Below are 22841 nucleotides of genomic sequence, written 5' to 3'. Positions count from 1 at the left end.
AAATGTTTAAAAGACAGTCTGCCAATTGAAAAAACAAAACACATTAAAATAGCAGGTTTCCAAGCCAAGTTAAACAAATATGTTCTCCTTGACAAGCTGCTTACATTTAAATGAAAACAGGGCAAATCTGGTCAATAATATGGATTGCATATAATAAAAAGGACCTTAGATCATGTTAATATAAGGATCAGAAGGCAGGAACTTCAATTAAAACCATCCAATTATTTAGCAAACTTTCAGATACAGCAAATAAATTAACCTGTTTTAAATGAAAGTACTCGGGTAAGTAGCTTTTTGACCTATGAGTAAGTCTCACTAGCAACAATCACAGAAGCAAGAACCTGCTGAAGCAAGGCAAAGCCCCCCAATCAAACAAATGTTATCAGTAATCAAAAAGCATTTGCAAAACCTATTTCCTTGGTTAGGTGGGGGGGTTCCGAAGCAAATGCCACCTACAGCTCCTCTCATACTTTGACATACAGTGCATAGGGCTGAACACACACATCTCTTACTCATGAATGACTGGGGCATCCTGGTGTTAACAATAGGATGTTTTCATTTCTGTACTATCTTGTAGTGAAGGGCAGTTCTCACACAGCAAAGAATAAACATCTTTCACTTAAAACCTATTATCTATGTATGTTTAACTTGTATGGGATTTAAGAATGCCTCTTTATTGAGAGAAGTAATATGTCATCATTTTGTTCAGCTAACAGGCCTGACAGTTCTGTCTCCTTAAGTTAAGAACAGGAGATCTCAATTTCGTACACTGGTGGCAAAAGCTGGCAGAATAAATGAGAATTAGCCAATTGGTGGTAAAAGTTTCTAATCCTAAAGATTCTGACTTTCATTTTTCTTAATTATTATTTTGGCCAAATATGGCGTTTTTTATAGATAAAATGATCTCTATGTACTGCAATAATTTATTTGAATGCTATTCTTATGTGTTTTTAACAAATAACATTACTATACACGGTTTCTCTTATCTTTTTGATCCTTTTTTACTACTTATCATCTTTATTTGAAACAGATTTTTAACAGATAATCGTGATCGTTACAACAATATCTTGCTTGCATTTTATTCAAATAATTCTTAAAAACAGCTTAAAAAGCCGTTTGGAATAACATCAAGCTTGCCATCAATCAAATGAAAAAATTCCGCTGGCGGTTGTATAAACATCAGATCAAGTCTGATGTCTTCAAGGATTTCAGAGTGAACCATAAAAAACTCCATTAACTTCTGACAAAGAATGCAAATTAATCACAACATGGGGTGAAATGAAATTAAAGGCTCTTTTCTAATCAATGACAAGGCAGGATGAAATATTTGTTACTCTCTCTGCACTCATACTGCCTAGGATGTTTGCACTTCCCTTGCAAAGCCCCAAATGTAAGGTGTGAGTACAGATTCACTCACAGTGAATTCAACACCCCCCACCCCCAAGCTATCTGCTTACAAGTCGTGGAGATTCACAAAACACACTAATCATCTGAATCTCAGGTGCATCCAATTTGTTATTCACACTCTCCCATGCCAGTGAAAAGCCTGGCGCAGACAGATGCACCAGGAACCCTAAATGACAGTTTTGGCCTCCGGAAGTACGATCACTACAGCAAAATCTAGTACAGCCTCCAGGTGAAATGTCTGGAGCTCCATATGGAGCAGGGAAAATTAACAACAAGATGAAAATCACTGCAGCAGCGGGGAGTCGGAATTTTTGAAAAAAAAAATGAAATTTAAAGATGAAGAAAGAGAAGTAATAAATTAATGGGGTGTGAAAACATTCAAAGCTTTACAATACCAGGGGCATTATTTGCTCAGATTTTTTCCCTTTTTTAACTTCAGGTCATTTTTATGTAATTTATTAACCAAGATCAGGAATTGTAGCCAAAAGAAGAACAATATTTTTATACATGCAAAAGTACTTTAAATACATTTGGGTTTGTATTATCTTCACTTTCCTGTGGCATCTTGCTTACCAAATTTCTAACACCAGAGCTGATGCCTCCCCTGAGAAGTCTCCTTAATGGATTTACTATCATCCTAATGCAGGGCGCTGCTGTAAAGTTTGAATGAAGGATGACAATTTTTTAGCAGGCAATCCTTTTCATTTCTCCTAAATTATGGTGTCATTAAACAAATCATTGCCCACCATCATGTTTTTTATCTAATAAGTCAACTGAATTTGAATCTACATGATTAACTATACGCAGCTCCAGTCCTTGTCCAGACCTGCACATCTTTCCATCTTTATTAAAGCTAAATTGTTCAAGAAATTGAGGCACTGTTTGGAAGGTGTTTAAAACGCAATTTTAAAAACTTTAATTTCCTACTATATAATATGCTTCCCAGGCACCCAAAATTTAATGGCACTGAGGTCAGTAAGGGTTCTGGGGCCCTTTGGATTCCCTGTCACTCTGCTAAACACACGTTAAGAAAAGCAAAAGGGCTCTAGGGAATGGTCCTGTAATCATCTACAATGGCACGACCCTCTGGTGCTCAACACTTCCTGTCTGTACAAGAGGCCTCCCTAGGGCAGAGAAGGCAAACTAGAAGAAGGGGTTGATGGGACTGAGTGGGAAGGTAAGTGGGGGTATGAAGAGCCAGCCAAATTAAGAGGTTGCAGAGCTAGGCATTTGGTTTAACTGCCTATGGGTCAAGACCCAACTATACCCATTCCTGCCTAAGGCAAAGTGTCTCATCTCTCTGGGCCTCAGTCTACTCATCTGGAGGCTGGAAATAATAGTCCCTATAGGTGGAATGCACAGCCTCATTCAGATACCAAAAAGTGCTCTGGAGCTCTATGTGCAAAAGGTGCCAGATAACTCCAAGACACCACTGCTCTTCATACAAGCCATAGAATAAGAATGCACATTTATAGTAGCTCCTAACCTTTTTTCCTATACAATTCCAAACTGCACGCCAAGGAGGCTATTCAAGCCTAAGGCCTAAAGGAAACTACAATAGTCAGTGCTTTCAAATAACAAACACCTGACCCACAAAAGAATGAATTTCATATAGAATGATTACCTCGACAAACATGATCTCAACAAGACCCTGGCCCTTTAACCTTTACGTTGGTCCCAAGTGACTGGCTTTCCCTAACATCCTCCCCACACCCCTCCCCCACCTGTGTCCCAACTGGATACACACTGTGTCACCATCAGAAGGAGGGGCTGCTAATGATGTTCTTGTCATCAGCGCTGCTGCTGAGCTGAGGGAACAAGTCTCCCAGCTTTACCCCCTGCTCTTTTTGTGCTCTGCTCCAGTTGTGGGTGGCAGGTTGCTAAGAACATTCCTGTGCAACCTTCAGTCAGTATATGAAAATTCTGTTTTGTGCTGCAGCCTGGCCATTTGTACTTTCGTTTTTGCAGTTTTGGCTGGGGCCAGGTTTGAACCCGCTACCTCCAGTATATGGAGCCAGCACCCTACTCCTTTGAGCCACAGGTGCCGCCCCCCTTGGTACTTTTCTTTTCTTCTTTTTTTTGAGACAGAACCTCAAGCTGTCGCCCTAGGTAGAGTGCCGTGGCATCACAGCTCACAGCAACCTCCAACTCCTGGGCTTAAACGATTCTCTTGCCTCAGCCTCCCAAGTAGCTGGAACTACAGGCACCCACCACAACACCTGGCTATTTTTTGGTTGCAGCTGTCATTATTGTTTGGTGGGCCGTGGCTGGATTCAAACCTGCCAGCTCTGGTGTATGTGACTGGTGTCTTAGCCACTTGAGCTACAGGCACCGAGTCCCTTTGTACTTTTCTAAGTAGTTTTATATCCATAGTCTCGTTTGGAACAGATAGGAGAGGAAGGTTATCAAGATCTTCATTTTAGAGATGAGGAAACTAAGGCCTCAAGGAGTTACAAAGCAAGAATGAAGGCCGGTGGCAGAGCTGAGTTTTAATACTAGTCTCTGGCTCCTGATCCAGAGTTCTTTCCGTTAGGTCAGTCTTAAGTTTGGTGGCCTAATACGACTTTGGGTTCACAGCACCAATTCTCAGGCACTGTCCCCAGCTCTGGAAATAGGGATTCAGAACAGTGTCATCTTAAGGATATATGAAAAGACTTCATGTGTTCAAGGACCAAACTAGTGGCTAAGTAGGATTAGGAAGGTAGTCTTCAGTGGAGTAAACAGAACACAGCTTTGACTCTAAGGCTGCTTTGTAAAGTAGTGAGTTTCCTGTTACTAGAGGTAGTCAAGCAGTGTGGATATTTGCTTTTCAGAGACCTTGTAGAGAAGTTTGACTTGATAACATCTACAATCCCTTCTAACCTGAGACTCTATGATTCACGCCTGCCTACCTCACTTGGGAGTCAATGAAACCAAACCAGCTGCAGTTTAACAGTGACTAAATCAGCCATTTTTCTGCCCAATTTATGAGGGGAGGCTATCTCATGAAGTGGCTATGAGTACAAATGAGATAACAGGCCATAATCCAGTCTCTGTGATAGTATAAAAATATACATTTTTCTTCTTCATGTGCTTTATTTGAGGGGAAAATGAAGGAGGAAAGGTATTTTAAAAATATCCTTTCCCAACCTTCACGCTACAATACAAAGACTGTAAAGGAAACACCAACTCTACCAAAAGTCACTATTCTAGCAATGAAGCATAGAAACTTCTGTTGAAAGACCTGGGGAACAGATAAAAGTATGAATTTGGTGACAACATTCTATCATCATTCAATTAATACAGTTTTCCCTCTACTCTGGCATAAAGGTCATTGCTAACTAGGGAGTTCAGCATAGTATTAGAATTTTCCAGTTTTGATCAAATGTATACTTTACATTCAGGAAAATAATGCTGCAAAGGTTTATGGTGTTTCCTTAAATTTGGCCACAGCCTTCATTTGCCAAATGCTCAATCTTTGGAAATTTTATTCATTTGCTTACGTGTTCTCTATAAAGAATCGTTTGAGAAATATATCGTATAGGGTTTGTTCTGCTCGTTTTCAAAATTTTAGGGGATTGCACAAATTGGCCAAACAGCAAATTGTTTGAAAATTATTGACAGAATAAGAGGCTTACCAAGATAAATATTCTAATGAGCTATAAATCCTGAAAATGTGATTTTAATTTGATGGGCTACCTAGAGCTAAGCAGCAAGGCTGTAAACACTAAAATCTTACTAAATGCTAGCTAGCGTGCATGCCAAGAGATCACATTTTAGATTTCCTCTTTAAGGAAAAGATTATGTTTAAACGAAGAAGTCCACAAATTTGAAAAGTGAGACTACTGCTCTTGAACCTAACAACTAGGAGGATTTCTCTTTCACTTATCTGATAGCTTTAACTATGAAAAAAAAAGAATACAAAAGAGACTTTCAGTGAGTGAAGGGTCTTTAAATGTCCACATGGGTACCAGGAGAATTTGCTTAAAACCACTTATAAAGACGGTAGAGAGAATGAGCCCCATCCTATTATTCAATAACCATGTTTGTGATGCATCTGCATAATCTAACCATGCATAAATTAGTATGTGTAATACAACACTTATTTGCATAATAATAGCAAGTTAATAGATGCTTAAAGAGCAGAGACCAACACCACCTTTAAATCAGACGTGCCTCCAGGCACTTTGGCCTGTACAGACCAAGATGCCAGAAAAACAGTGAGCATCAACCAGAGGAAAACAGTCAAACCATTCATTTTTCATCCCTCTAGACACTTCACTTATTTCCCCCACACACTGGGGAATCATTTTCAAACCACAAAACAGCTTTATATTTTAAGTGCCAGCACCCTTCAATAATAAAAATCTAGAAGAAATTATAAACATTAGCGGCAGCAATGCTAATACAATGGAGCAAAATCTTTAAGAAGAATATATTCAAAATCATGCTCACATAAAACTGGGGGCCCATCTAGCAAAATTAATGACCTAGATTAGAAACTCTCATTCTTCACTTAATTCTTTAATTCAAATAAAATTTTAATTTTGAATCCAAAAGCTCAAAAAACGTATCAAGAAAAGTCTGGGTCTCTCTTTCGACCCTAATACTCATATGAATACACAGGTACTGGACCAGGAAAAGAAAAAACATCTCATATGTTACACAAAGGAAGAGCACAATGATCGCTTTCAACCTTTAACAAAGAAAGGAAAAAAATCAGGAGTTTAAAAAAATCAAAAAATCAATAGAGACTTCTAAATGACTCCTTTAAGATATCACTTTTCAATTTAACAGGACAGATTTATTTGTATGTGGCTCAAATGTTCACAATTGCTCCCTGCACCTTCATACATAGGAATGAATGTCACAGTGGCAAACGGCAGTAATGAACAATCTTACCTGAGGATATGGAAACCTCCCAAGAGCAAGCTGGGAAAGGAAATAATATTTGTCTAGTTATAGATTTGCATGCAGGGCAGATCTCCTTAAGACAGACAAGTACTAAATTTCAGAATTCATCTAGCAAATATAAAAAACCTTACAACCTCAAATGTATAAACTAAATTATTGCTGTAATTACATTAAGAGCTGTATTTAGAATGGACATTTTCAATGGACAATGTTGCACCCCTAATAAAACAGTCTAATTTTAATAACTAAGCATTACCCTTATGTGGTTTCTCAGCAATATTCTCAGCTCTATGGGCATTGTTCACATTTACATATGTACCACGGTTTCTTCTAGACAGAGATGTAAAAGAGATGATAGCTGTTTTGCTCTTGTAAAAGGGGAACATTTAATTGTTTCTTGCCCACAGCGCTGTGGAGTTTTGAGTTACAAGAATAAACGAAGGTCTGTAAGAAGCAGGGAATGGACCATGTTACCAAATTGCAAATTCATAATTGTGCCATTTTTTATCCATTTGGTTTTTTTTTTTTAATCCATTTTCTTCCATAGTTAGAAGAAGGCCACCACTAGTGGAAAAATGGCCATTTCAAGACTGAAGCCAGAACTGTAGCTCTAAGAGTGAAAACGGGAAAGCGAGTCCTTAGAGTTTCCAGTTCGGCTTCATTTGGAAACCGTTCTGTGTTTCTCTGTACAGGTGACTTAATTCTGGTCTTTGGATCCTTATCTATAAAAATAAAATAATTCAACTAGGAACAGGCTTGATAGAAAGTAGTAAGATAAAATTTAACAAACACATGACTTAAAGAAAATTGTGTCAAAATTTTGCAACTTCATAATGTAGTCCTTCTAAGGCCCTAACACCATTTACGTGTATTTGTAACAACTTTCAAAGTAGAATCATAACATCAGGAATTTTTTTTTAAAAAATAGAGACAGGGTCTTCCTGTCATCCAGGATGGAGCATAGTGTCCACATTCATAGCTCACTGCAATCTCACACTCCTGGGTTCAAACAATCCTCTTGTCTCAGCCTCCCAAGTGGCTAAGACCTCCTGTGTGTACTCTACCACATTTGGCTAAATTTTTTAATTTTTTGTAGAGACAGCATCTTGCCATGTTGCCCAGACTGGTATTGTGATTTTAAAGCTATAATGGATCCAAGAGACCATTAACCCACTTTATAGACAGAATCTTAGGATTCAACTGACATTGTTCCCACACAGTAAGTGGAAGCCTAAGAAATGACCCCAAGAACTGTGACTTAACATATTACGTTGCCTTTCTAGATTTTGAGAAGTGGTGCACTTATTTCAAAGACACACTGCTCAAACATTTCTCAACTCCTCTTTGGAAATCATATTTAGAATTATTTCAAGTAACAGAACACCTAATTCATCTTATTTCTAATAAAATCTTATCCTGAATTTAAAATTATACCCCTCATCTTGTTGATCATGTGAATTATTTGTAGACTATGGATATTAGCCAAACTCAAGTCATCTACAAATAATAAATATTTTGTTACTTATTAAGGAAAGACATGAAGGTGCTGAGGTTTCCAAAGTTCTAATACTAGTCTGAGCAATAGCAACACAGCAGGAAAAAGCCACATGACTTTACTTACAAGTGACTACTTTCCAAGGGCCAATACTCATGGCGGTTTTGGTGTGTGACACACTTTTTGCATGCGGGACACAATTGTAAGAACGACCTTACCTAATAAATGCAATCAATGTAACCTGGTATCTTATACTCTAAATGAATTCCCCAACAATTAAAAAAAAAAAAAAGGCTAGCAGTGCCTGTGGCTCAGTGAGTAAGGCGCTGGCTCTACATACTGAGGGTGGCAGGTTCAAACCCGGCCCCGGCCAAACTGCAACCAAAAAATAGCTGGGCATTGTGGTGGGTGCCTATAGTCCCAGCTACTTCGGGAGACTGAGGCAAGAGAATCACCTAAGCCCAAGGGCTGGAGATTGCTGTGAGCTGTGATACCACAGCACTCTATCAAGGGCGATAAAGTGAGACTCTGTCTCTTAAAAAAGAAAAAGGGCCAATACTCATTTGGGTATGTGTGTGTGTTTATGTATGTGCATGTGTGTATATACACACAGCTGACCAACTTGCACTGAATTTATTTATATCTATTTTATGTGTATATGTAAATATACACATGTTTTGGAATATCTAGCAAATTACATTACCTTGTACTCATATCTTTCCAGAGATTCTATTACTACCTCACTGATGGATATCATTAATCCTTTTAAGTATAAATAACAAAAACATCATCAGATGACAGAATGAAAGTACAGATGTTCACCAAACTCCCTTTCAGAGTTTTGTGTGATTACATTTGTTGTCTATGCACTGTTATCCAGAAGAGGAGAGACTCGGCTCTTCTATCCTCTGTCCCCACCCTGCCCCTACCCAACACAGGCTTGTAGGTTTGCCTTACATTTTGAAAATACAGTGTTTTTCTGGCCAATATGAGTGTGTACATTGATTCAGGAGGAGTCACAGTGGTCTAATGTGGTGGGTGGACTAGGCATTTACATCATTCTGTATTGACTTGACAGGCAGCGACAGAGCATCTAAAGCTGTTGCCTGTTGTCACAGTGATCTGTAGATTACAGACTTTGCATATACTTCTATTTGGAGTAAAAAACCAGAAGAGGAGAGTTTTTCACCTAAAAAAGCTAATAACTTAAAGCTTCTAGAAAACATTTAGAACATCCTATCTCAAGCCATTCATTCAAGTGCATGTTGAAGATGTGGTTAGGTACCATGGAAGCAGAAGAAACCTGCCCAACATATAACAGTCAAGAGCTAAACTAGCTGCAGGTGCCAACACTGTCTACTGGTTCTTAACAGTTTAAAGAATGAAGCAGTGATAAATGGATGGCTTTAAAAAGGTGGGCTAAAGCAAAAAATACGAGTTCTTCCCATTTCGACACAAAGCCTTCAATTCTCAAATCATAATCATTCCATGGAGAGATCAGGCTCTAGGCAACTTGGGAATGTGCACTCATCTACATGACTCCTTCTGTCACGACTAGACCAAGTCTGGCTGATGTGATTCATTTCCCCTGTAAGATACCACCAGGTGACACAACAGAGAGAAAATGTAGTGCAAGTTGGTCAGCTGAAAGCACCTCTGTACTAGTGTCCTTGGGGACAACTGGCAGTGCCTGAACCTGTGAACTCACCGCTCTTGGGTTTGGCTTTGTTTTCTGTGTAATTTCTTGCCACCCTGTAGGACCTAGATAGATAAGTCCTACCTATCAACTATGCTCTTGGGAGGACGGCTCCTAAGATATCTTGCAGGTCTGAACGCTTTTGGAGTTAGAGGTCAGAGCGTGGCTGCTTGACCTTAAGCAGTTTGTACCATGACAACAGCAGCATGATGACAATCACTTCCAGTGACATTATTAGGCTAGCACCAAAAGCAGTCATTTTACGGCTCCAGGAGAGGAACCCGCTCTCCACGCATCTCTCTGTCCTTCTAGGACTAATGCAGCTGCAGTGTTTATGTTCCATGCTATCTGTCTTATGGAAAAGTAGAAGGAAAGCTGTAGCCTGACCACAGAACCCTTTTATCAAGTTCTATTAGGAAGAGGTAAAAAACAGAAAGGGCTCTTAGCAGGTACAGCTACATGAAGAACAGTTTTTCATAAGGCTGTCAAAAATCAAAATAAACACAGAACGCTGATGGATATAAGAGGAGCACATAAACTCTGAGTGAGTATTTCAGAGACAGACAGACCTGGGGCCATTCTGTATCTTTTACCCCTACTGGTCTATTAATCTACTTGCATTTTCCCAGTTTTTATTGTCAAGGTATTATAAATTAGGAAACTTACAAAAGAGAGTATGTAATCTTCTCTGAAATGGCCTGCAGATATGTCACTGTACTAAATGTGTTTCAGATTTAATGAAGCTTTAATGTCCTTTTTAATTTTGCCTGTTTCTGTATCACCAGGGGTCGGGCAAGGCAATCAGCACTCAAGAGGGTGGTTTGGTTTAAAACTAGGAAAAAACTCATTTGCTTATGAGTTGCACTGTATTTTCTTAATTAAATTTACTGAGTAAAATGGTTTAAGTTCAGCCAACCAATGACCTTTGTATGTAGATTTAGATTTATAAATAGGTTAACAGTTAAAGTAAAGGGAAAAAAAATTCACAACAAAGCAAACAGATTAGGGCTAAGCCAATAGAAATCTTTGCTCTCTTTATCATCTTTACAAAAGCAGCATTTAAATATAGGCAGCTTAAGTCATTTGAAAAAAAATATATTGAAAAATGTAGACCCACATAAGCGCTAGCAATTCATCAAAGGACTCTCATGTCCTTTTCATTCCCAGGAGGGGAACAGCTCATGTTGTGAAAGATTTGGAAGAGCTTTATTTATTTATTTTTGGGTGGTGGGGATGGAAGGAGAGCTGAGGGATTCCATTTGGTGTTAAACGAAAAAGTGCATTTTAATTCCAAATAATTAAGATTCAGCAAAGTAATATTCTGTAGGTTGTGGGACATATATTATGTGAAAGGGAAAAAAAAGAATGCCCTGGAAATGTTTGCCAACTGGGAATACATTCAAATAACAGTAAATCATTAACATCTCATTGTAAGACTAGTACTGTCCCTTACTGTCATCTTACTGATCTTTGATTTGCCCAATCCATAATCTGTGAAATGCTCTAGTCAACAGCACTTGAATATGCTGGATTTCATAGTTTAAATAATAAATATATTTGCATTTTGTACATAGAGATCATAGTAACTGCCAACTGCATGATAGTAACCTTTGTATTTTAGCAAAAAGTTAGAAGATACTTATTTACAAAGCAACAAAAACAGTTTCTGTTGATATTAAAGTAATTATTGTCATGAAATAAAAAATAATAAAGAGGGAATAAACATTGTAGCCAGAAAGCAAGTGCAGGACAAATTCAGGAGAGGTTTTTGGTGATCGTTCTCTCCTTAGAATATCAACAAAGTTGTAGGAGTAGTTTTCAATTTACAGTTATAATGAAGAGCACTGGATTTTTTTATTCTTAATTTAGACATATTCTATGTTTCTTGGTATAACTGCAAATTGAAAATAAGCATTTTCAATATAGTCAGTGATCTAGCTGAAGGAGGACTTTATAGTCTGAAATGTTCTAAAATTTGTTCTTAATTACCTTGTGCACATTTTACACAATTAAATTTCCATCTAAGGATTTTGCATTTAGACTGTGCACTGCAGTTAAAACCTTCATTTTACAGAAATGCAGCAGCCACTTTGGAACATTCAGACACAGGGAAACATTAAAAAATCAGACTTAACTACTGGATTACATAAAATTCCCTAGGTGAGATTTCATCCCAAGACCAATTTACACAGTCCTAGAGAAAGAGTTTAAATCATCTGCAACTATACTGGTGAAGAACTATAATAAATATTAAATACCTCAAAATCTACCCTAAGATTTTACTTTTCTTCCCATATATCAATTTCACTGTTCTCTTACTGAATGGTTTAAAAACAATCCAAAGGATATAACAGCAATTTACCAGTGTTAAAGTGCTTTGGAGGTTAAACTGACAACAAAGAACACAGAAACACAAAGCGTCTTGAAGTAGGTTTTCAATTAAATGTAGAGGATTTAGTAATGCAGGACCAAAAAAAAAAAAAAAAGAGTTACAAATTAATTTAATCTTCTGCCTATAGTTTGCAGCTGCACTCCAAAGTGTCTAGGGCTTAAGAACAAAGCCTTGAAAGGCCTCGGAGTGAGGAAAGCTTCAATTTTTAATGTATAACGCCATTAGCTGATAACTTGTGGAATCTCCAACCCCTGTGGAGGGGCATAAGTGCGAGTAACAGAGACTGATGAAGTGACATATTTGTTCATGTCTAGAACTATGAGGAAGAGGGTTATTACTAATATCATCAGGCCCAACAGAAATATGCCCTAATAACCTTTGGGACCCTCCACCTTATCAGTTCTCTCTACATCAAATATATTAAAATCAAAATGTAATTCACTTTAATTAAAGACAATTAGTTTGTTTTACTATTATTGTTTAACTTGTATGATATTATAATACATTGCAAATTAAAGATGGGATAATAAATGTAATGAAAGCATCAAACTGTGTACACCTTTCCATCTCTGCTTGGTGGAATTAGCTTATCTCTGGTGTCTATTTAAGGAAATTCAAGGACACCATCATTAAAAGTGGTATAAAAATATTTCACTCTCAAGAGAAGACAATGAAACGATGCATAGCTTTTCCTTATTTTCTGGCAACACTGTCCTACCAACTGGAAGGATTCCTTTAACCTAAACAGAATTATCACCCAGCGGAGGCACCAAAAGCTTAATTAACGTCCAAGGTCATACAAAGTTGGTGGCAAAGCTTGTTAAATTACTAGGAACCTGGGCTCTACAGATGTTTTGGCACTGGCAAAGGGAGTTGTCTGCAAAGACCCCAGAGACTTCTAGTACAGTGGGTAAACCACAGCAAATAATTCATTATGCCTCTATGAAAAGTGCCAACTACTCCTGAGAGTGTGTATTTAATATTTTTTCTTTCTACTGAAAGAGCCTAAATGTGAGGTTCCCATCAGGAGTGCTCTTTAACACGTGCTGATATTTCAAAAAGAACTACTACTCAACACCACCAGAGTCCACTGATAAAAAGTTAATTTATTTTAACTTAAGGAGCCCAAACACAGTAGCATAAATAAACAAATAAATCACTTTTCTATCATTCAAAAAGTCTCCTATTCTGTCCTAGATTACTAATAATAATGGAGAGAGGCCAGTATTACAAATAAATGTTTATAATAGAGTATATTTTTTTAAAAAATCAGAAATGGATGGGTGGTGCCTGTGGCTCAGTGGGTAGGGCGCTGGCCCCATATAATGAAGGTGGTGGGTTTGAACCTGGCCCCGGCCAGCTAACACAGCAATGACAATTACAAAAAAAAAAAAAAAGAAAAGGCTGGGCGTTGTGGCAGATGCCTGTAGTCCCAGCTACTCGAGAGACTGAGGCAAGAGGATTATTTGAGCCCAATAGTTTGAGGTTGCTATGAGCTGTGATGCCACAGCACTCTATCGAGTGTAACAAAGTGAGACTCTGTCTCAAAAAAAAAAAAAGGTCAGAAATGGGCTTATTACAGGGACACTTGAATGAGGAGAAGCAAACAGGAATTCACAAGTGCCATACCCTAATGCTGTTTCTTTAACTGCCTTATTTGTTTCAGTGTTAAAAATGATTGCTTGCTGTAGCCTAGCCATGAATGCTGAAAAGCATGATACATTAAGGTCTCAACCCGGGCAAACTGTACCTAAACTTATACTTTATTGCAGCTTAGTTCACAATCTTCACCTAATATAGGGTTATATCCCAGTGCAGCAGGAGGATAAATCATCCTGGAATATTACTCCGGCAAAGTTTAGCTGTGACTGGAGCATATGTGCTTTCGAGCCACTGAAGCAAAGGCCCATAAAATACACTAATTACTGGAAGTTATGGTCACTGAGTGATTGATAGCGCTCTGCAAGGCAACTTCCTCATTTTCAGCTCTTCTGACGGGGCTCATCCGCCACATAGCAATTATTAATTCATGACCCACCCCTCAGGCACTAGTACCTTTACTTCTAATTCTCCTGCTACCAAACTACTGCTACAGCTGGACACTGTCTTTCCTCATTCTGATGGCTGGGTAAGGATGATAAAAAGAGGATTTCATGCTAAATGCTATTGTTTTGAATCTTTAAACATTGCTTGGTCGATCTAACCTTGCTGTCCCAGAACATGTAATTCTCCTTCCTCTCCCATAACACCACTTCACTTGCATCATTTTCTTTTTTCCTTAAAGAAGAGTGTGTGGTGTGTATGTCCGTCTATACTTACATGGAAAAGCGTGCGTGTGCTTATGTTTGTATATACCTGCACATGCGTGTGCATCAATCTGTCTATTCCACATTAGACTAAAAACCCTAACTGAGTAACTTTTTTAGATGCAATTTATAATTTCAACCAGGTCATAGTAAATATGAGGCAGCTAACTGCTAAATAAAAAAAGGGTAAAAACCCCCTTCTTTTAAAAAAGATCCACTTTTGCAGCTTTGCAGACACTCTAATTGTTCCATATTGATTTCCATCAGTAGCTCTCCTCATGGCAAGGCTAATTAAAATATCTGGGCACATAACTAAATCTCTAAAAGTCACTTAGAAACAGCTGCAAAGGTCTCTCTTGATGATGTTCTGTGCATTGAAAGGAAATTCAGTGAGAAACTTTGAATTAAAAATAGATAAAATTCAGTTTTAATGGATGGAAACAGCCAGTTCACTTTTCCATTAGAAAAAAATGAATGTAGTTTTCCTATCTGGAATCTGAGATGGTGCAACAGATGAGTAGACAGAATTCTAATTTACTTACCCATTAATACCCCCAAATCTGAAATTGTTGGCTCAAATTGTTCCTCCTCTTCTGTCAGGAATAAGTCTTAGAAGACTCTACTCATGATTCTGTGGCCCAAATCATACCATTCCTGAACCATATCACTCACTAAGCAGGGTATCATATCCTATCTGATGATACCTCCCAGTGTTCTAGATCTTCCTGTGTCCCTAATGCCAGGTAAATGTTAACCTGTTTAAGGGAAAACTCTAAGTCTATAAACTTCTGTGTTCTCCATGACACCAAAATAGTATTTAGCAGTAGGCTGATAATAAGCATTTTCTGATTATACTAAATCGTCTGATGGTGTTATCTCCTATAGCCTGGTTAACCTGGTGGTACATGGCTTGGTTGTTTCTTTGCTACAGTATCTTAAGGAACACAGAATACAAACTCTTCAGTATTAGGGTTTGACAGTCTTAGCTGATATAGCCTGCTCATATATCACTGCTTAGAATGATCAACAGCTACCACGTTCACATATTTAACCATTATAGTGCATTTAGATGGCTTATTTTTATTAAAGAGTATAGGGTTACAAGAAGGGAAAAAGAGTTAGATGAAGTGAACTGCCTTCAAGCCCATCTCATGTGCTTAACAGCCATTCAAATCCCCATAATAAGAATTAAGAATGACACCCTTTTAATATATTTGTATAACACTGATCTGTGTCCTCTGACAGCAGGCAGCTTTAGTCATGACAACAGCCTCTCAGAGACCTAACTCTGTGGGTTCCACCTCTAAATCTCTATCCAGAGTCATGTGGCTGTGGGTATTTGAGAAAACATCAGTGCTGGGGTTACTATATTGAGCTCAATATCATCTACATTTCTATTTCTAGACATTTCAAAATCAAAAGAGTAATAATCAGATGATATTCTCTCACACTTCTGGTCTCTGTAGGTACTGCTGCTCCGACTGGGACACTGTCCTCCAAATCTAATCCATTCACCAAAACTTAGTTTAGATATCATCATTTCTAGGAAGCTTTCTGGGGTATGTTCTATTTCCAGAGATGGCCTTAACAGAATCTACCATCCCAGATGCTGTTTTACAATGTGCCCTTGTTACTTCCTCATCATCTAGTTCTGATCAATAGAATATAGCAGGAGCAATCCTGTGTAATTTCTGAGGTCAGGCCTTAAGGGATTTGCGGCTTTTGCCATCACAGTTTAGAACACAAAGTACCACAAAGGAAACCTCAACTGTCCATAAAGGGAACTTAAACTGTCCATAAAGGAGGGGTGGGTGGGACAGAAATAGAGATAAGAGAGGGAAGTCATAGTCCCTCCAGGCTGTTCCCACCAAGGCGCCATGCATGAGGGCGAAGTCATCTTGGATCTTCCATTCTTAACCACTATCCAACTGCAACTTCATGAGGGCTCCTTGATCCTATGAAGAATGGCTAAGCCCTGCCAGGATTCCTGACTCACAGACTCTGGAATGAATTCATGGTTGTTATTTTAAGCCACTAATTTTGGGTAGTTGATTAGGCAGTAATTGGTAAGTAGAATGCCTTTCCTGACCTTGATGCCAGTCCTCAGCGTCCTATGAGTACTTTGGCACTAGGTACATTGTGCTTCTACTTCTCTTTGAGGGCAAAGTTCATACCTCTCTGCCAACACAGGGAGGTACGAGATAAATGTTTACTGATTAGATGTCTACCTCCTATTGCAGTAGACATATTAGAGATTCCGTTAATCTTTGTGTTTCTCTTAACAAACTAGGTCCTGGTTTCTAAAACCCAATGGTCTTATTTGTTTCTTTATAGACAAAGTCTAACTATGCCCCTTACCCCATGAGCTAGAGCTGCTGTAGTGTCAGCATAGCTCACAACAACCTCAAACCCCTGGGCTCAAGTGATTCTCCTGTCTTAGCTTTCTGAATAGCTGGGACTATAGGTGCCCATCACAACGCACAGATAATTTTTTCTATAGTTGGTAGAGACAAGGTCTCACTATTACTCAGGCTGGTCTCCAACTCCTGAGCTCAAGGGATCCTCCCACCTTGGCCTCCCAGAGTGCTTAGTATTACAGGTGTAAGCCTTCACACCTAGCTAATGGGCACATTTTAAAATACAGTAAAACTGAACCAGCTACGGAGATAGTGTAAAATGTAATCCTATAAAAAGCAGTCTTTTTTTTTTTTAATTGTTGGGGATTCACTGAGGGTACAAGAAACCAGGTTACATTGATTGCATTTGTTAGGTATAAAAAGCAGTCTTGACTCACACCTGTAACCCCAGCACTCCCAGCACTTGGGAGGCCAAGGCGGTTGTATTGCCTGAGCTCACAGGATGGAGACCAGCCTGAGCCAGAGTGAGATCTCATCTCTAAAAATAGCCGAGTGTTGTGGCAGGTGCCTATAGTCCCAGCTACTTGAGAGGCTGAAGCAAGAAAACTACTTGAGCCCAAGAATTGGAGGTTTCTGTGAGCTATGATGCCACAGCACTCTACTGGGGGCAACAAAGTGAGACACTGTCTCAAAGAAAAAAAAAGTAGTCCTGACTAACCAGCAGAGCCATAATAAACTCTTTCCTTTATCTAATTTCCTGCTCATTTATATTTACCATTCATATCTTTTTTCAAACTACTTGATCTACTAACAGTAGAAGCAGCAGAATTTTAATCCATGAATTGGGACACTTGGCTGCTGCCTGGTCTAGTCACTTAACCTTCCTGGAAAAGTCCTTTAATGTCTCTGGATATCAGTTTTCTGATTTGCAAAATGGCAACTCTGATGCTCATAAGGCAGAATAATCCTTGATACCTCAAGTTACTGATTCTTTAAGCACTTCCTATCACAGTAGGGAGAAGCTTAAAATGAGATAATGAATACCAAATGGCCATAAGCGTTACCTACATACCAACTATTATGCTGTCACCTTTCTTATTAGAATGATATTTAGCAAGAGGATGTCAACAGCTTGGAAGAGAGAAAAGAGCACTAAACCTCATACCAGAAGACCTAGACTCCAGCCCCTCTATACAGTGTGAGCTGCACAGAGCAAGGGAGGGACATTCCTTTTCTTCTTGGAGCCGAGCTCCCTTACCAGTAAAAGGAATGGTCTTGATTTAGCAACTTTTAAGGTCTCTTTTCTTTTTTTCTTTTTTTTCAGATGGAGCCTCAAGCTGTCCCCCTGGGTAGTAGTGCTGTGGCATCACTCACATCAATCTCCAACTCCTGGGCTCAAGCGAGTCTCCTGCCTCCGCCTCCCAAGTAGCTGGGACCACAGGCGCCTGCCACAATGCCTGGCCTTTTTTTTTTTTTTTTTTTTTGGTTGCAGCCATCATTGTTGTTTGGTGGGCCCAGGCTGGATTCGAACCCGCCACCTTAGGTGCATGTGGCTGGCGCCTTAGCCACTTGAGCCACAGGCGCCGAGCCTAAGGTCTCTTTTCTAGTTAGAAAAATTTCTAGTCTCTAAATACAAAGTGTGTTCAAGAATTTTATAAATAAACGCTAAAGAAGATGTTAAAGTTATTACCGTACAGTTCAGAACCAAAGTATGTAAGATAGTCTGTAGGATCTTGAAGACGACTTTATTTTTTGAGGCAGAGTTTCACTATATGGCCCTTGATAGAGTGCCATGACATCACAGCTCACAGCAACCTCAAACTTTTGGGCTTAAGTGATCCTCTTGCCTTAGCCTCTCAAGTAGCTGGAACTTCACCTACCACAACGCCCAGCTATTATTTGTTGTAGTTGTCATTGCTGGTTAGCCAGCCCAGGCTGGGTTTGAACCCTCTAACTTCGGTATATGTGGCTGGTGCTATAACCACTGTGCTACGGGCACTGAGCCAAGAAGACTTTTAAAGTCAATGCCAGGTCACTGGATTTGAATATTGCTAGAGTTCTAGAAGCAGCAATTTTTACCACTGGATATCTCAGAGTTAGCAGCAGCGGTTCCCCAAATCACCACAGATTCAGGGAATTTTCAAGTTGACAGATGTCATTAGAAGTCATCTTTTAGATCTCAATTCAAAAGTGACCACAGGGGCGGCGCCTGTGGTTCAGTGGGTAGGGCACTGGCCCCATATACTGAGGGTGACAGGTTCAAACCTAGCCCCAGCCAAACTGCAACAAAAAATAGACAGGCGTCATGAAAAAGTCATGAGCTTTTTTGTTTTGTTTTAGAGACAGAGTCTCACTTTTCGCCCTGGGTAGAGTGCTGTGGCATCACAGCTCACACCAACCTCCAACTCTTGGGCTTAGGCAATTCTGTTGCCTCAGCCTCCCGATTAGTTGGGACTACAGGTGCCCCCCACAATGCCTGGCTATTTTTGTTGCAGTTGCCACTGCTGTTTTAGCTGACTGGGCGGGTTTGACCCCGCCACCCTTGGTATACGGGGCCGGCACCCTATCTACTGAGCCACAGGCACTGCCCTTCTTTGTTTTTGTTTTGGTTTCAGAAGGTTTAGCACTGTTTCTCCACCGACAATCCTTCAAACACCTGAAGATGGGCTGCAGAAAGCCTGCTTTGTCTCTTTATTTCTTTATTCTTTGTATCAAGACTTTGTGCCTTAATTTGTTTTTAAACTCCAAATTATGTATATTTGTGTGTATACATGACACAGGCATGTGCTGTTGGAATAACTTTAAAATCATTCTGAAATCCATCAAAATAATAAAATGGTTAGCTGGGACTGCTAGCACCTGTTCCAACTTGTTTTGTCAATCTCATGGTTGTTCCCGATAGCTCTGAGCACAAAGCAAATTCAACAATGCCTCATTCAGCGGGAAGTGCTCCACTTTGTCTGCCAGTTTCACATTCACTACAATCACTGACAACCCTGGAAAATGCACATTTAGGCACGGTAATCGGAGACAGCTGGATCCCTTCACAAACCTTGCAGAGGACCGAACTACTCAATCCATCATCTGCCAAAGGTCATTTTAACAGCTCATTTTGCAGTAAGTTACGCAAAATTATAGACACACAAAAAAGGGAAAAATCAAGTTAAGACAGAATTACAGAAAGGGGAGTAATGGTAGGGAAGTGGGTAACAGAAACTGTTAAATGTTCCTTTCTTCAACATTTTAGGAAGGAGGGCCCATCACAGACTCCAGAACTACAATCTCCCCGCAATCTTCCACTGAAATATCCTTTGTCTTTCTTTGAGCCCTTCAGATTCTTCTGTTTTTGGCAGAAATTTCTAATCAACAGGTAAGATGTTTCACTAGTTGGGGGAGCAGACTGAACATAACACACTGATTGAGTGTAACCTTTATCTGAAATGCTTGGGACAAGAAGTACTTCAGACTTTGGATTTTTTTTAGATTTTGGATATGTGTGTTATACTCACTGGTACCCTTAATCCGAAAGCTGAAATCTAACGTGTTCCAATAAGCATGACCACTGAGGGTTATGTCAGCACTTAAAATGTTTTGGATTTTAGAGCACACTGAATTTTGGATTTTTGGATTAGGGATACTCAACTTATAATAAGATTCAACTTACATTTTTGAAAGTAATGATTTAAAAAGAAGAGAAGAAAATATTTGGTGAAGCACACCAAACAATGTTTTTATGATCTGGACAAGCTGCATGCAGGGCATCTAGAGCCATCCATCATCCTCAGACCGGGCTGGCAATCACCAGAGGCAGGAAAGGCACAGACCACAGCAGCAGATCCACTAGAGACAACTGTGTCTTTGGGTGATTTTCTGCAGGGAGGAGGGGAATGGGTTCTTCTGTATATTTAGAGGCAGGAGCCAAGTCTAATGCTCTAATTTTTGTTAGTTGGTAAGCATTCAATACAGGATGCTATTACAAAGAGAAGCTTATAGTTTTAAGGTTAAATGAAAGATTCATGAGAAAGTCTAGAACAGTGAAAGGTGCTTTCAAAAAATAAGTGCTTAAGCTCAGTTTACAATCTCCAAAATGTAGAAACAGCCTAAATGTCCACCAACCCAGGAATGGATTAACAAGCTGTGGTACGTGTATACCATGGAATACCATACAGCCACAAAAAGATGGAGACTTTACATCCTTTGTATTAACCTGGATGGATGTGGAACACATTATTCTTAGTAAAGCTTCACAAGAATGGAGAAATAAGAATCCTATATACCCAGTTCTGATATGAGGACAATTAAGGTCCAAGTACACAATGGGGGACAGGAGATGGGGAGAGCTGAGAAAGGGAAGGAGGGTGGAGGGTCAAGGGGTACGGGAGACTTTTTGGGGGTGGGATACAAATATAAGAGGTCCTTATCTAACAAAAGCGATCAATGTAACTTGGTTCTGTGTACCCTCAATGAATCTCCAAGAATTAAAGAAAAAATAATATGTGCTTACTACCACTGTGTATCTTTTGCCTCCCTCATTACACTGTAGGCTCAACAAGGAATGGGAACTTGCTGATTTTGATTACCAGTGTATCCCCAGTACTTAGTAAAGTATTTGACACATAAAAGTTATTCAATAAATATTTAAAGAAGGAATGAATTCTAATATTATCTCCATCTTACAGATAAGAAACTGACTTTGGAGTGGCAAAGTGAATTGCCCAAGATCATACTGATTAAAAGTGACTATGACATTATGTAAGCCAAACTCCGGTTAACAGTTCAAGAATTAGGATAACAGCCTTTGAATCTAAAAAAGAGATAATCAGAAAGCTGGGCATGGTGGCTCACACCTGTAACTTCAGCACCTTGGGAGGCCCAGATGGGAGGACTACTTGAGGCCCAAAGTTTGAGACTAGCATAGGGAATACAGCAAGATCACATCTCCACAAAAAATAAAAATAAAAAAATTAGCTATGTATAAAGATCATGCCTATAGACCTAATACTAAGGAGGTAAGGGCTGGAGGATCACTTGAGCCCAGAAATTCAGTCACAGTGAGCTATAATCATGCAACTGCACTCCAGTGTAGGTGACAGAGCCAGACTCTGTCTCTAAAAGTAAAACATAAAAAATATCAGAAAGAAAATCACAAAACGATGAACTCCCTATTGAACTTTCCAGAAGCTTCTGTTAAGACTACTGGGATAGGTACTTGCCACTTTTTCAATACTTTTCATCTACATAGTTTAACACGGTTTATGTGAATGCTTATAATTGTAAAAGATCGCACTTCAAGGGTGGTGCCTGTGACTCAAAGGAGTAGGGCACCAGCCCCATATACTGGAGGTGGCAGGTTCAAACCCAGCCCTGGCTAAAAACTGCCCCCTCAAAAGATCACATTTCATTTTCTTGTTATTTATCTGGCATCCATTAAACGGTATATACAAAGGCAAAACCAAAATCTGAGGCATTAACAGTCTTTCCAATCCCACATGACAAAAGGAAGTCATGTCTAACTATTTGTACTTTTTATGCTGAATTTTCCTTGGGAAAAATTCTATTTATTATTCTCTAATAGAAACTCATTTTCTCTGGACAAAACTGCCATAGCCATCAGGAAAAATACTTAAGTTTTTTGTTTTTCTATAGAAATAGTAAGAGGAGGGCAAACTCAACATAAGTATTTTTTCCATGATATAACATTAAAATTAAAACACTTTCTTTGATGATTTTTTTCCCCTTCCTTTTGTTTATTTACTCTCTCCTTCACTACTGGAGCTTCTGTTTTTCCTGTTAGACTTCCTGAGCTGGTTTATTAATTTTCATTTCTCTCCTATTTCTTGATGTTCTCTGAAAATTCTTCTGTTGCAGTAGCCTGGTCCTATCTCCTGAGTGCAATATTTTCTCTTAGTCCTTTGAGAATACCATTAGTAATTCATTTAATTTTTTTTCTCCATGCATAGTTTTCTGGCCCTCAAAGATGCCAGAATTTTTTTTCCCCAACTATTTCATGGCCTCTGTCCCTACCCTTCTCTAATGTCTCATTAATAGGCACTAAAAATCTGACTGGAAATTTTGTGTTCAAGGGTAGAGCTTATAAACTGAGGAGGAACATGACCTAGCTGGGCTATTTGGCTGGGGAACTCCCAACCTTTGGATCTTTAAGTGTTTCCAGTTGATTTCCCTAGACTCAGTAATGGGACCCAGATTTCCTTCTTTTCTTTTTTTTTTTTTTTGAGATAGAGTCTCAAGCTGTTGCCCTGGGTAGAGTGCCGTGACATCACAGCTCACAGCAACC

General features: G+C 39.1%; 1 protein-coding gene across 4 annotated transcripts in view; it reads right to left on the bottom strand.

Annotated features, from left to right (window-relative positions):
- Positions 1-22841, bottom strand: part of MAP2K5 (mitogen-activated protein kinase kinase 5) — a 281458-nt gene that overhangs the window by 85573 nt on the left and 173044 nt on the right. For 3 of the 4 annotated variants that reach the window (XM_003784455.3, XM_023509980.1, XM_012801985.2), the window contains exon 17: positions 6289-6318. The exons of the other annotated variant lie outside the window; for it this stretch is intronic. In XM_003784455.3, coding sequence (XP_003784503.1) covers positions 6289-6318 — 30 coding nt within the window. The remainder of the gene's footprint in view (positions 1-6288; positions 6319-22841) is intronic. 4 annotated transcript variants of the gene reach the window in all.

Source organism: Otolemur garnettii, unplaced genomic scaffold, assembly GCF_000181295.1.
Source record: "Otolemur garnettii isolate 467f Iridium unplaced genomic scaffold, OtoGar3 scaffold00011, whole genome shotgun sequence".
Taxonomy (NCBI): Eukaryota; Metazoa; Chordata; class Mammalia; order Primates; family Galagidae; genus Otolemur; species Otolemur garnettii.
This window is presented reverse-complemented; position numbering and strand designations above follow the sequence as displayed.